This window comes from Grampus griseus (assembly GCF_964374135.1).
Source record: "Grampus griseus genome assembly, chromosome: 16".
Taxonomy (NCBI): Eukaryota; Metazoa; Chordata; class Mammalia; order Artiodactyla; family Delphinidae; genus Grampus; species Grampus griseus.
Window position 1 is genome coordinate 39533418 of NC_139010.1, and position 14623 is coordinate 39548040.

Consider the following 14623-nt stretch of genomic DNA (forward strand, 5'->3'; position numbering starts at 1 on the left):
GGCATTATTTTGTTATTTTTTTATGGCTGAGTAGTATTCCATTGTATATATGTACCACATCTTCATTATCCGTTCATCTGTCATTGGACATATAGGTTGCTTCCATGTTTTGGCTGTTTAAATAGCGCTTCAGTGAACATTGGGGTATATGTATCTTTTCAAAGTATAGTTTTTGTCTGGATATATGCCCAGCAGTGGGATTGCTGGATCATATGGCAATTCTCTTTTTAGTCTTTTGAGGAACCTCCATACTGTTTTCCACAGTGGCTGCACCAATTTACATTTATTAGGGCAGTAGTTTTTAACTCTTTGAGTCATACATTCCTTTGAGATCCTCTCTCCAACAAAATGCAATGCAGACAGTTTTGCATGTATTATTAAGTGTTATTCACACACAGTCTGAAGCCAATTCATGAGTCTTGCCGTAGGACCATTTCTAACTATAGCTTGGACTTAATAATTCTTGTCCTGAACTGAAAATGAAAAACAAATTAGTAGAAAGGACAGGTTACCAGACGTTTTCAGAATTCTTACCTCGTAGCTAGCAGTGAAAACTGTTTGTTAGTGTTGTGTTGAATATCACTTGTGATTATTTTTAGTGAGCCTTTTAAAACCAAAAGAAAAATTATTGACCACTAGAGGTGGTCAGTACAGTACAAGTAGCTCGGTCTGCAACTCTGTCTGCAACTGATTTGCTGTTTTGTTTCTCATAGCACAGGTGCAGCAGTGATCAATGGCTCTCAGCATCCATCGTCATCATCGTCTGTCAATGATGTGTCTTCAATGTCAACAGATCCGACTTTGGCCTCGGATACAGACAGCAGTCTAGAAGCATCAGCTGGACCTCTGGGCTGCTGTAGATGACTACTTGGGCCTTGTGGGGGTGGGAGGGATGGGGAGTTGTTTAGTCATTGATAGAACTACTTTGAAAACAATTCAGTGGTCTTATTTTTGAGTGATTTTTCAAAAACATAGAATTCATTTTGTAGTAAAGTAGTTTTTTTCTTAATTTCAAGTGATGTAATTTAAAACTTAAGTTGTGTTTTAAAACAGCAACAAAACTGTATTTTTGCTGTAATTAACTGTATAATGTAAACCTAATTATTTTATCATGGTTTAAAATTTTTGCATATTTGCTTTATCTTATGCTGCTGATTTTTTTTTTACTGAATTTGTAAGATTTTGTTTATCAAAGCAACTATTATGTGGTGACTTGCCTATATCATGAATTATTTAAGATTTTTATAGTTTTTTTTATTAGAATTTATTCAGATGTTTTGTTCATGATGCTATCCTTTAGGGTTATGTGCTTATCAATGAAATAACCCCAGAGGAGTGAGGGAAAATAACCTGTAGCCAGTTATATTCAGGAATAACTACTGTAAATGATGAACGTGTTAAAAAAAAACCTCCAATATTTGCTACTTGCCAATTCTAATTTAGTTACAACAATTGGTAGGTAATCCTACATGAATTTTGGCAAAAGCCCCATCATCTAAATGGTAGAATAACTCAGAGCATGTCTTTGAAGATGTTGGGCATCTACCACCACCCTCCTATCCCCCATCCTACCCACCAAAAGTAAGAGAATATGGTGTTTTCTGCAAATTTGTGGCATGCTCAAAGCTTATAATCACGTAAAGTCAAGAGGATGCTTCATGAATAATACATTTCAGTGGAAATAAACAGATGGTTCACCTTTACTAGCTGTGAGCCTGTTTTTATATACACTGAGTTAATCTACTCAGGCTGTAGGTCCCAGCAATGATTTAGAGTCTGGTCTTTCTCTTTCCTGCAGCCTCGGGCCCTTGGACCTATTTGGTTTCTAGAGTGTCAGTCAGTTGAGCACCAGTTCTCAGGGTGTTTCTGGCCATTTGATTCTACCTGTGGCATAATCATATTTATACTAGCTGTTGGGAGGTTCCAAAGCCTACTTAGATTTCTGTAGGTGATGTATAAAATGAGCAATATACCGTTCATCTGAAAATAGTAGCACACAGCCATATATAGGATATCATTTTCTAAGGACTGTTTCTTCACATTGAGTAGAGCAGGCATAATTGGTGGTTATTTAGTCTGAGTCTTTAATTTTTTTATACCTGATTTTCAATAAAACACACAATGTGGATGTTGAACAGTGTAAGAATGGTGCTGCTCCTGACAGTTGTATGTTAACTGTTTACATTTTATATCTGCAGAATTATTTCTCTATAACTGAATTTTTCTTAAGTAAAATGTCATTGAAGTCTCATTATATCTGAAATACGTTGTCTGTAATGCCCCAGGCACTTTTTGTTATTTTTGGAACAAGAGGCATTTCATGTAATGAACTGGGAAATGCATACTTAAGTAAGCTAAAGGTTCTAGGCAGAAAGCCCAATGGAATTAATGACCAGCAGGAGCAAGAACTGGTGCGGCTCAACGTGCAGCGTCTGAAAGTCCACTTGGCATGTTATTCATATATTCAGTGCAAAATTCGTTTTGAGTAAGGTATTTTAGGTCATTGTTAATGTGCAATATTTAGGATTAAAATACATTAATAGCCATTTTATATGCTTTGAAATAGTAAGTTTGTCTTTGATGGTTTAAAGTGATGATTTCTAGCCTCTTTTGAAGTTGGCAGCCTTTTTATTAATCCCTTTTCTACTGATATGACAGGGTGCATTAATTAGGCAAATTAAAGTTCTAAGACTATAACACCTTTTGAATTGTAGAAACAGGATTGGATTTACGATTTCAGAAGAAATTTGAGCATGAGTGTGTTCCTAGTTTTTATTAGTCCGACAGTTAACTAGCTTTATTTCTATAGGATAGATTATTTCACTATTGCACTTTAACAACTGACATGCTCTCAGAAGATTCCCTTATTTTCTGTTTCCTCGCTGATAAGCCATCTCTTGATACAGATTTTGGTTAAGCAAGGAAAACCAAGTGTTGTTACAGTATTGTTTGTTGTAAATGCCAGCTCCCACTTGCCAACCAGCATGTTTCAGTTGATCAGAGAAAATCAACTCTTATTAGTCATGTAGACTAAAATACTTGTTATATCCTGAAAACAAAGTCTAAGTGTTGCTTGTCCTGGGTTTTTAAAAATGCAATAGCTAAATACAACCTTCCCTCTTCTCTTAACTGTATTAAATTAAAAATGTGCTAGTTCTTTGTATTTTACTTTTGAACCTTTAAAAACATCTTAAACATTTTTTTAAAGAAATTACAAATAAGTTTTCTGTCAAGCAGTACTTACGTAAAGCCACTTTGCTTATCTTATAACTTTGTTTTTTCAACTTTATATACTTAATATACCCATGGTCTTACTGTCAGAAAATTACTTTGACCAAGATATATTGTTTAACTTCATAAGTTAGGAAAGAGACAATAATTCTTTCTACATATTTCTTCCTGGTTACTGTTCTGTTACCCTCTAATATAAACTATTTGTTAAATGATTGTGTTGTTGGGATTGCTTAATTATAATAGACATAGACAAAGCATCTCAACTCTTCATACTGTTTGCTGAACAGTTCTCATTTTGTTACACACCCTCGGCTGCTGATTGTTCCTGGTATGCACTCTTCCAAGTTGGTAAAGGTACAGTGCATTCACACCAGACTTCCTAAGAGAAATGCCAGCCTCTTAAGTGAAAAGGCTACCATACAAACCCCTTAACGATATCAAGAAGCTTGATTATATGTGAAGCAGCAGACTTTCTCATAAGCCCTTTCATTATTTTGTTCCATGCTAATCCTGCTGTGTTGTCTAAAAAGGTAAAGGTGAAGAGGACATGGATGATCTGATAGTGAAATCAGCAGCAGGCAAGTGAAGCCGTTTGGGGTTACAGATAAGACTTGGTATACAGTATCGGCCAGTATGTGCTACACTATGAAGATGTAACTACTCATTGTTGCCTAGGCACAAGCCTGTACAACATTTTGAGGTAAAAACATAGTCTATTTTCAAAAATACTGTTGTAGTTTGTTTGTGAGTGTTGTTCATTAGTTGCACATTAGCTGTAGAGTGAATGCATGATGCCCCATGACCCCAGTAAACTCTTACCAGTAGAAAAACCAAACACTACTGTTCTGTCATTAGCAGACCTCTTAAATGTTGCCTCCGGATCCTTTACATTTTAGTGTACATTGTGTTTCTACTGATCTCTCTTAGGTTTTTCCCGAATCAGAGGAAACTAATTTTTCCTTAATAGCAAGCAAGATGAAGACGTATAAGGGCATTGAAGCAGAAATGTGTAGTTTGGGGTGCGATTAGAACGCTGGTAAGGAAAACAAAAGTCCTAATTAATTTCAAACTAACTGCTCTTAGTTAAGTGCTCTTAAGGAGAGTCTAGTAAGAGTAACACATTCTGGCCATTTCTAATTTAGATTCTCTTTGTTACTGAAACTTCTGAGAAATACTACCTGTGGATTAGTTTTGCACAATGTTTTTTTCTCACAATAACTTACAAATTAAACTAGGTTTTTATTGAACTACCTCACACTAATTTTCTATGCTTTCCCAAGTAAGCGGTTGCCCTTACTGTTAGATCTTCGCTGAGTGAATTATAAATGTGTGTTAAATACGTCATAGCCAGTGTCGACACAACACCAGTAAGTATGTAAAATATATACCTTGCATCGGTAAGAGAGACTCACCTGTAAAATCTTTCACTGTGTATCTTGGAGTATGGTGTTAGATGTGCTCGTTGGACGTAATTACTGTCTGTTTTTGTAAGTAGAAACCTGCTCGTGATATCAGTCCATTCTTTACATTTTACAAAAGGAATAAATCTTAGTAAATTTTACGAAGAAATAAATTACTTTTGTAGGCCCGATATTTGGTATATTTTTGAGAAGCTCTTAATCTTTTAGCTGAATGATGAAGTTAAACTGAACTAGCTGTCTACCTGGACTGTGACATCTATTTTCTCACTATAGTTTATCCTGTTCAACAGGTTTTGAAACCTGAAACCCAAGTATCATAATTGACATTTGCTTTTCTCCCTATATGATGCCATTCCTTCTTCATTTCCTCTCTCTTCCCTGTGTTCCATTCCCTCTCCTCTCCCCTCCTCTAGACAAAACAAATGGGGCACTTTGTAGGGAATGCTGAGATAATTATTGTGGTTTTTAATCATTCATGCCCTAGTCCTTAAACATGCACCACTGGAATGTAAACAATGTTATCTAGTATGTTAATTGGTTATAATATTTTAAATAAAAAAGAAAAAAGTGATATGAAAATTATGAAATTAAGAGTTTTTCATTGAAAACAAAATATAAATTTTTGATAAAAAGTTTTTCTGGGCAATTTTAAGATTTCCTATGGATTGAGATCAAAGGGGTGCTAGGGCAGGTCTCTTAGATTTGGATTTTATACAAACTGTGAAGAGGCTAAACTATCACCCTGGTTTTCTCGTTTACCTACTCTTGCTTTTCTGGTGTTTGAACTTGCTAGAGAAACATTATTTTAAAAAGGGAATTTGCTTCAATGCCCTTAACCTATAGTTCTTTGTAACCATGTGAGAGAGCAGCCACCATGGCCACTTGACAAGAATAAGTATTTTAAAAGGATCTGTTGCAAAACAAACCAGGGATTTCAGCTCTGAGCGCATTTCCAGCTTTGCCATGCAGGTGTTCTCTTTGCCTACACTGGGCAGGCTGCTATGTGGGTGTCAGGGTCTGTCGCTGCATGTGCCCAGTCTCCATGTGGTGACACTCCTCCATCTTGCTCCACTCTTGCTCCAGATAACGCTCATATCCATGAGGGTCCCACCCCCCTCGCCTGCATTCATGCTTCCCTGCTCTGAGGAAAGGATAGCCTGGGCCAAGCTTCTGCCTGACCACTGCTGCTCCATCAGCTGATGTGATTGCCAGCCTGGTGCTCTCTGCCTCATCACAGTCAAGGAAGAGGCCTCCAGTGATAGACTGGGTGGCAAGAGCAGACATCTGTGTGGAGTGTTGAGTTAATTTAATTTCCACCCAGCCATAATACCCTAGTGACACCAAATAAAATGGAGTAAGTAATGCATTCTTGTTAATTGAGGTACTACATTTATTTTACTGTTGCTCCTCAAAAGGTCCATTGACTTTATGTGAATGAAAATTGATTTGTACTGGTTTTGTGGTTTGAAATTTTTTTATTTAGCTTTTATAGCTAATACACCAATATGTCTTTGGACTTCATTTGAAACTAAAAGATACTTCAAATATGCTCTGTAAAGTTAGACTTCTAACATATTTCATTTACAACATCCTGTTGTCTCTTTTCCTGCTTTGGTAGTTAGTAATATATTTCATTTAATTCCATCAGTTAATGTGTGCATATATGTCTAAGACCCTATGTTAGAAGCTGGAAGCGAGGAGTGATCTAAAAAATGGATGACACTCAGAGTCTAGGCAGTCTGATTGAAGTAAGTGTTGTGTGAGGAACAAAGACCATGCTGAAGGGACACAGGGAAGGACTGATTAGAGGAAATGAGGGTTTCGCAGAGGAGGCATATTTTTTAAGGCATTTTTGGAGAGGAAGGGTATTCCCAGGTAAAGAGAAAGGCAAGGAGTGAGGAATGGTCTGGCGGGGTGTGAATGTAAAGAGAGAATGTGATGGGAGATAAGACTGAAAAGTTGAAGATCAGAATTGAAATGTTTTGAAGAAATTGTCATCATTTTAAAGGCAGTAGGAACTACTGGTTTGTGAGAAAGAGGAGTTAATATGATCACACCTTTGTTTTATGAGGGTCACTGACAGTGGGATCAGGTCTGGTTAGACGAGGCATGGAGATTGGTGACTGGGAAGCCAGATACTTTGTTCATATTGAGAATGGAAAATTGGGGACTCAGATTGCCATAACATAAGTGAAGTTGCCAAGATTAGCATTTGGGGCCAGTTGGTCAGCACACAAGAGATTGTACAGGGAAAATATATTCAGTGTATTTTACAGTTTGTACATCACGGTTCATGACAGAACACACTTCAGGTATGGCATCCGCTTGCCACTTAGTATTTCAGGAGTGGAAGGAAAGGAAAGATTGCTCCCTAACTGCCTGTAGACCTCTCCAGTCTTGTAGTCCCTTTCCTCGTGAGGTCTGCGTCATCCCCTTGTGTGGTCTGTGCACCATTTTCACTAGTGTCCTTTTGTGGACAGAGGGAAAAGATAGGGGATTCCTGTTGGATGTAACATAAGTAAGACTGTTAGAGTTACCCGGACAGGTGGGGGCATAGTTGTGATTGCTGAGGATTGAGTGAGTAGTGAAGCAGTAGTAAAAACAGTACTTTCCAAAAGTTGGCAGGAAATATAAAGAATCATGACAATGTCTTGAGGGGTAGACTGAGGGGTCAGAACACGTTAAAAGGGAGAATTTAAAAGCACATGTGCCTCAATGAGACAAGGTCCTGGAGAGGGTGGGATCTACTGAATCCTGTGGATCCAGACTAGCCTGAGCTCCAGATGGAGAGAGTGGGTGATCTTGGACAAGTTTCAGCTTTGCTGAGCCTGGTGCTGCTGCATCTGTCACAGGATGGGAGATAGTCTGTCACAGGGCTGCTGAAATGATTTACTTCGTGTACTTTTATCAAAATAATTAGTGTAAAGCAAATATAATTGTTGACTTTAGCCTTGGAAAGGAATAGAAATGGTTTAAGATAATGGAGAAATGTTGCAGAGAAAGGGAGGAATTTTGTGTGGTCCCCCATCTGAGAACTTATATACATGCTGACCCCCAAGTCATCCTCGTCATCCCTAGTAGTCCCAATTTTCATGTGGTTGGTAAGAATAATTCTCACTTGAGAGACATGCCTCAAAATCAGTATTGAGGGTTGTTGCTGTTGTTTTTTCTGAGAAGTAGAATTAAACATTGTTTTGATTCTATTTCATATATCATTCCTGCCATTCAGCTCATTCCAGCTGAACCTCCTCCATGGCATATACTTTACATCTTTGTGCACATTACTCCCGCCATTTGCCCATTTGAAATCCTCATTGCTGAAGGCCCACGTTTGATAATTTCTCCTCTGATAAACTTTCTCTGCAAGGACTTTTTATTTCATGTCCCCATTGCATGTTTCCTTTAATTTATTCGTTCATGCACTCCCCATTTTGTTCCACAGAGAATACAAGACAACAACGTGCTGTATGTCTTTTCCTTTTGTTCTGTGAGGGCATCCTGTGTGCTAATCTACTGATGCTTCGCCTTGGAATCCCTTGGATGGAAAAGCCTGTCTTACTCCTAGATCACGATGACTGGGAAGTAGGCATTCAATCAATATTGGTCTGGGTAAGCTAATGACTAGGACTATCTTCTATACCGTTTCTATCCTCTGAAATCCAGTATTCACTGCCTTCAAAATCTGGCATAAGGAAACTGCATACAGCACTATGAAATTAGTGTAGTAATGTGAGCATGTGCTCTGACACCAGATACCTAAAGTAGAATCCTGGCTTCACACTAGTTGCCTCACCTACAGCAAGTTGCCTAAACTCTTTATGGCTCTGTTTTCTCAGAAGGGTTTAGAGGGAGAAGGTGATTCTGATATAGAAATAGAACTATGAGGGGGATGGTTTTTCTACAAGCTTCCCAAGATGATTCTGATATGGCCCGTCCATTTGTTACCAGCTGCCTTGGAGAACTAAATACCAAATCCTCCACCGGGAGCAGCAACAAATGGGAGACAGCGTGCAGCAAAGAATGAGGTAGGTCATGCTCCAGGGTGTTAAGAAGGGAACTGGGAAGGTACCAGGAGACTGCTGATGGAGCCCAGAAAGGGAGGAGGAAGTGGAGGAGGGACAGACCATGCTGCCAAAGTGGTTATCATGCCCCCACCCTCCCTAAAACCCTTCAAGGACTCAATACCTAGCAGTGATGCCCCAAGTTTGTTGCACTGAACACTAGTTCTGTATTGAATTAGTAGCAATATTCTTGGAGAGCTTACTCTATGCCAGGCACTTAAGTGCTTTGACTGTATGAGCTCACAGTTTTTACAACAACTTTATGAGGTAAGAACTGTTACTCTCCCCTCCTATTATATGAGCAAACTGAGGCACAGAGATGCTGAGTAACTTGCTCAGGGCTACACAGCCAACAATGCAGTGGGGCTAGGATTTGAATCTGGGTAGTCTGCCTCCGTTTTCACTCTAACCACTGTGCTCTACTGCCTGAGAAATCATATGTGAATAAAGCGTTTTGTGTTCAAATAAATTTGGGGCTGCTAACTAAACGTAAGCATGTTCATCATTTTTCAGGACTTCTCAAAGAGTTCGGTATGCATTTCCATAAACCTACCTCAACTGTGTCCCCGTCCTCCATCTTCCTATCTCCTCTCTCCGAAGCCAACCCCTCCACTTTCCTTATCTTTTTTCAGACTTGCCTCTCCTCATTATTGCCTTTTCTTCCTCACCAGTCTCTCCCTCTCTGCTGGATCATTCTTGGCAGCATACAAGCGTGCTCTAGTAATCCCCTTCTTTAAAAGCTCTCCCTTGCCCCCTCCACTTTACCACCCTATTTCTCTGCTCCCATTCACATCGGCACTTCTGGAAAGACTGGTCTGGGCACAGTGTCTTCCCTTCACCTCTCATTCAGTCTTCAGTCCATTACTGTCTAGCTTCTGGCCTGTCAACACTACTACACTTGGCCTGGACCACACCAGTAGTTCCCTGACTAAATGCCCTGCTGCTACTCCCTCCTGCCCCCAAATTCATCCACTGTCCACCAGGGGCCAAAGGAGTCTTGTTGAATGCAAGCCAATTCACGTCTGTTTATTTAAAGCACTTGAATGCCTTCCTATATCCCTTCAAATAAAAATAACTCTACCATGGGAGACAGGGCCCTACACGGTCTGGCCCCTGCCTGATTCTAGCCCTGTCCATCTCCCACCATGCCAGCAAGGATGCTGGCACTCATGTAACTTCTATAGCTCTTCTCCTTCTGTCTGCGGCTGTCTGGTTGCATGACTGCCCCTTCGTGTCCTTCAGTCTCAGTTCTGTCACAAAGGGACAGTGTCTCATGTGAGACAGCTCCCAGCTAAGTAGATATGACAGTTACTCCAACACTGCTGCTGCCACGTCTTGCTGTCCCTTTGTGATGGAACTATGTAGGATACTGGGAGAACTCTCCAGGGGGCTGGGGCCCTGCATCAAAAGGAGGGGGATATTGTTACTGACTCCATTTATTGCCCACAGATCACGGAGCCTGGTTATGTGGACTCCATTCTGAAGCCCGTTTACTGTGTGGAGTGAACACGGTTCATGCCTGGTCTGTTATTCCACCAGCCAGGTAAAACAAAGAATATCTCTCCCTCTGTTTTTCTGTCTCTGCCTCTCTTTCATACACACACATCCCTAAAACTGTATTCTAACTTCTTAAAAAAGGGACATTTGCCAGTCTTTTAAAATAAGCCAACTCCCTTTTTTACAGTATGAGACTTAAAATTTCCAGTTTTTCTTTAGAGTCAAACACAAATTTTAAAACACTTTTGAAGTAATTTGGGAGCAGAATCCTAGATTTTCAATTTTCCACTATTGCATGGTTGATTCATCCATAATTTGACAGTTTTTAGTAAGTTGCCTTTACTGAGAGCATTCATGTAGGTTTTCAAAAAATTGATTCCTTGTCTTTTCACATTTATAATTCATTGGTTTACTTATTATTTTAAAATTTAAGGATTTATTGTTATTAACCCCTTAATTTCTAAACTCTGATTACAGAATCTAGTGACAGGCTTCAAGCGGTCTCTGAAAGCTGAATTTTTAGTATATGTGGTTATTTTTCTTCAGAGGGTCCATAGGCTTCATCAGATTCTCAAATGTATTTTTTTAATTGAAATACAATGTTATTTTAATTACTGCTGTACAGCAAAGTCAGTTGTGTATATATATATATATACACACACACACATACACATTCTTTTTTTATATTCTTTCCCATTATGGTTTATCATAGGATATTGAATATAGTTCCCTGTGCTAGACAGTAGGACCTTGTTGTTTATCCATTCTGTATGTAATAGTTTGCATCTGCTAATCCCAAACTCCCACTCCATCCCTCCCCCAACCCCCTCCCCCTTAGCAACCACCACTCTGTTCTCTATGTCTGTGATTCTGTTTCTGTTTCATAGACAGGTTCATTTGTGTCATATTTTAGATTCCATATGTGATATCATACATTTGTCTTTCTCTTTCTGACTTACTTCACTTAGTATGATAATCTCTAGTTGCATCGGCTTACTAAATATTAAATGATGTCATTACAATAGGTACAACTTGAATCCACAGGTTTGGGGACAGGTTCTGTAAATGCAACTCAACTGGGGAGAATGAAGCAGATGAGTACAGGGTACTGGGCCAGAGCCCCCCAGTCTCAGTGCTCAGCGTGCTTTACAGGCAGAAGTCAGTACGTTTTACAGATAGAATGGAGGGTGCTGTTAAATGGAAATTGGAGGGCAGAACGTCAGCAGACATTCATTGCCAACTAATTTTCAGAGAAAAATCACATTTGCAGGTCTTAGTTTTGCCAGCAGGTGGCAGATGCGGCTCATGAGCTGGTTTGGGGCAAGGACTTGGCCAGAAGCTGAGCTTTGCCACTATTAATGGCTAAGAGAAGACAGCCTCCCTTTCATCATGTGAAACCCCTTTGGTCTTTTCTGCTCTTTTGATAGCCTGGCAGCATTTTCTCTCTAGGTCAAAGTCGGCAGAATTTCAGGGCTGTGGTGAGGGAACTCAGGACGATAAAATACACTGGTGTTCCCACCAATCTCCTCCTAGCCTCAGTTTCTCCTCTGAATGGGGAGCATGCAGCTAATTCCTTTGTTACTGAGTTGTTGTGAGGAATCAGTCACTTCGTACTATTTTCTTTCTCCTTGAACAGAGGAAGGCAATATTTCACCTTCTGGGAAAGCTAGTCACCCAGCATCCAGTGCTGTGATGGCACTGGTCCTGGGAGCAGATGCAGGTAGTGCTCTCCACTCGTCCCACCCCTCAGAGCTCCGCAAGAGAACTCGGGCTGCTGATGCTGCTGAAGGCCCTCGGCAGCCACTTGTCCTCTTGGCTGGTGAGGCCAAAAGTGACCCAGCAGCAGACCAGTCATTGGCCTGCCTCACCACTGTTAGAGTTACTAGTTGGCTGGGCCTGTAGGCTTGCACCTTAGAGTGCAGAGCCAGCACTTCTGGGAGCACTGAGACCCTGGCATTTAGAGGATTGCTATCACATGATAGTTTATACCTGACTCGAGGTAGATGGGTGGTTGGGCCTGAATGACTTCTCCAGAGACGATAGTCGGAAATTGGGGCACTCTGTTGACCCCACTCCGCTCAAAACCACTGCAGTTTACGGCTGGGGGTAGTGAGGGGTGATAGGTAAGGACACCATGAGCAGGAGCAAGTGATGCTGGTGCTCGCACTGCCTGTGCCCCAGAGGCCAGTCCTCTCTGCTTAGAGGTGGCTTCTTTGGTGCCCCTGAAGGCCCATCCTGTGGAGCTCTGGCCCAGGCCTGGGCTGTGTGTGGCGGCAGCCACGGAAAGGTTTTCTTGAAGGATTTACCCCCGTGGAGCCTTGAAGTCTGAGGATGAACTGGAGGACGAAGGTAAGCAGGCAGGGAAGGGAGAGGGGTTAGCACCAGCTCGAGGGGAATTTGCAAGGGAGATGGGCACAGTCTGAGGCGTCTGTACCTGGAGGACAGAGAACAGGCACTACCTATCACCTTGGCTCACCTTTCCTTTAGAGGCACACCTTGTCACCCTGCACACTCCCGGGGTGCAGAAGCAGGGAGTGCAGCACCCTTGCTGAGCTCTGACTCACAGGCTCTGGCTTTGGAGCAGAGCTAGAGTCAAGGGAAGGAAAGCAGGTTACAGGGGAAGGCCTGAGAGGAATTCCAGGACAGACACAAGCTGCAGAGGCCCAGGTGGCCCAGAGAGGGAACAAGCAGTGAGGTAAGCCATCCTGCCCAGAGCACAGAAGATGGAGCTGAGAGCACAGACATGTGGCTAAGTCCAGCTTCAATGACCATGGCAACAGCTCCTCTGGGACCTTTGCACCCCACTTCTGAAGGCCCCACGCCATTCCACCCATGGGACACCTTGAGGACTCCCAACCCTGCGAGAAACAGGAGAGGTCAGTTGGTACCCTCACTTTGCATGCCCATGAAGGAGTCAGGCATCCAGGCATCATGCTTTCAGGGCAGATTTAATAAAGAATGCAAAAAGGTCCTGGTGAGCTACTCAGATCCCAGGTGCCACCTGTTTTGGCAGCCACGGGACTGTCCCCCCTGACGCCTGCCATACCCTACTCAGTCAGAGCAGCATCCAGCTCCAGAGCAGGGCTCGGGCTCCCGACAGGGCGTGTCAGGACTGCTCTCTCCAGCTGGCACCACTGAGCCCAGGGCCAAGCTGCAGAGGCTCTGGTTCCTCCCGAGGCAAGCTGAGCAGCAGCACAGAACTCTCCCCACTCCTTTACTTTGGTGCTCTGGCACCTTTTGCCCCAGCAGTCAGGCTTCCCAGGGTTGAAAAAAACTCCTCCATTTCCTTCTGCAGCAGCTGGTTCCTCTTCTCTGCGTCCTCCCGTGCCCGCTCTGAGTTCCTCAGCTTTATTTCCAGCATTGTGTACTTTTTCTTTTCCTGGTCTAGTTGTTCTTCTAGCTGTAACATTCGTTTCCTCAGGTCGGCACTACCTTCTTCGAGTCTTAAAATTCAAGAAGAAAGACATCATTTTAGACTTGGGCCTGCTGGGTTTGCCAAAGAAAACTCCATTGTCAGCAGACACTTGATGGGGCGAAGGAGCTGGTAAGGCCTGGGACCAGGGGAAGGATGTGTGCGGGCTCAGACCCGGTGCTGGGTGAGGCCACACGGACTGCATCTCCTCACCAGACCCTGGGGCTTTTCCCCAAGCCAGTTGGGCTTCATCCCCGAGACCCTCCCGCCTCAGCCTTTGGCACTAGAGGCCAGGGGCCTCCCTGAGTCCTCACTCAAATACGAAGACCACTTACCCTCCCCTCCCAGCCAGCTGTCCTGCTGAGGGATGGACTGCCATCTGGCAGAGAACAGGACTGAGCCCTGCACCCAGAGGGAAGCAGGAAACTGTCCTCATGTTTGCTCTTCTACGAGACCCCTTGAGCTTCAGGCAGAGACAGCAACTCACAGGAAACCCCATTCAGGTTGTCACTTCATCTTCTGTTCCCTCTCGGCCTTCACACCCGAGCCCAAATGTCTCAGCCTCTGGGAAGCTTCTCTTGATCCTCCCCAGCATATAACCCACATTACTGCTCCTTTTTGCTACCACAGAGCTACACCTCAGGCCTCTGTAGAGGTTAACACATCTGTCTTTTCAACCAGACGACCCACTCCTGTGAGACATGAGGGACTTGCTGCGCCTGGCTCCTAGGAACTGACCTGACTACAAGACACATGACTGTGGGCAGGACTCAAACTTCACCGAGCCCTGGTGTCTCACCCTGAAAATGCAGGGGACGGCCTTCCACCTATGCACTGTAGCTACGATGGACCAAGGAGACCACGTGTGCACAGCATACCACCTGGCACATGGTGTACCTGAAGCAAATATCCATTCCCTGCCCCATCCAGGGTGAGGCCTGGGCCTTCACCCTCAACCACTGAACACAGAGCATGGAGAAGGGCTGAAGTCTGGGAGA

The 14623-nt window shown here is 42.6% G+C and overlaps 2 protein-coding genes across 8 annotated transcripts in view; one reads left to right on the plus strand and one right to left on the minus strand.

Moving 5' to 3' along the window:
* Positions 1 to 5158, plus strand: part of MAPK8 (mitogen-activated protein kinase 8) — a 107080-nt gene extending 101922 nt beyond the window's left edge. For 3 of the 5 annotated variants that reach the window (XM_082673083.1, XM_082673081.1, XM_082673082.1), the window contains exon 12: positions 719 to 5158. In XM_082673083.1, the coding sequence (XP_082529209.1) occupies positions 719 to 864 (146 nt within the window). In that variant the 3' untranslated portion in view covers positions 865 to 5158. Of the gene's footprint in view, positions 1 to 713 lie in introns of all 5 variants that reach the window. The other 2 variants (XR_014297857.1, XM_082673084.1) reach the window with 2 other exon arrangements.
* A 7976-nt stretch (positions 5159 to 13134) lies between these two features.
* The window catches only part of ARHGAP22 (Rho GTPase activating protein 22), a 203285-nt gene continuing 201796 nt past the window's right edge, over positions 13135 to 14623 (minus strand). For all 3 annotated transcript variants that reach the window (XM_082673079.1, XM_082673080.1, XM_082673078.1), the window contains one exon: positions 13135 to 13656. In XM_082673079.1, coding sequence (XP_082529205.1) covers positions 13428 to 13656 — 229 coding nt within the window. In that variant the 3' untranslated portion in view covers positions 13135 to 13427. The remainder of the gene's footprint in view (positions 13657 to 14623) is intronic.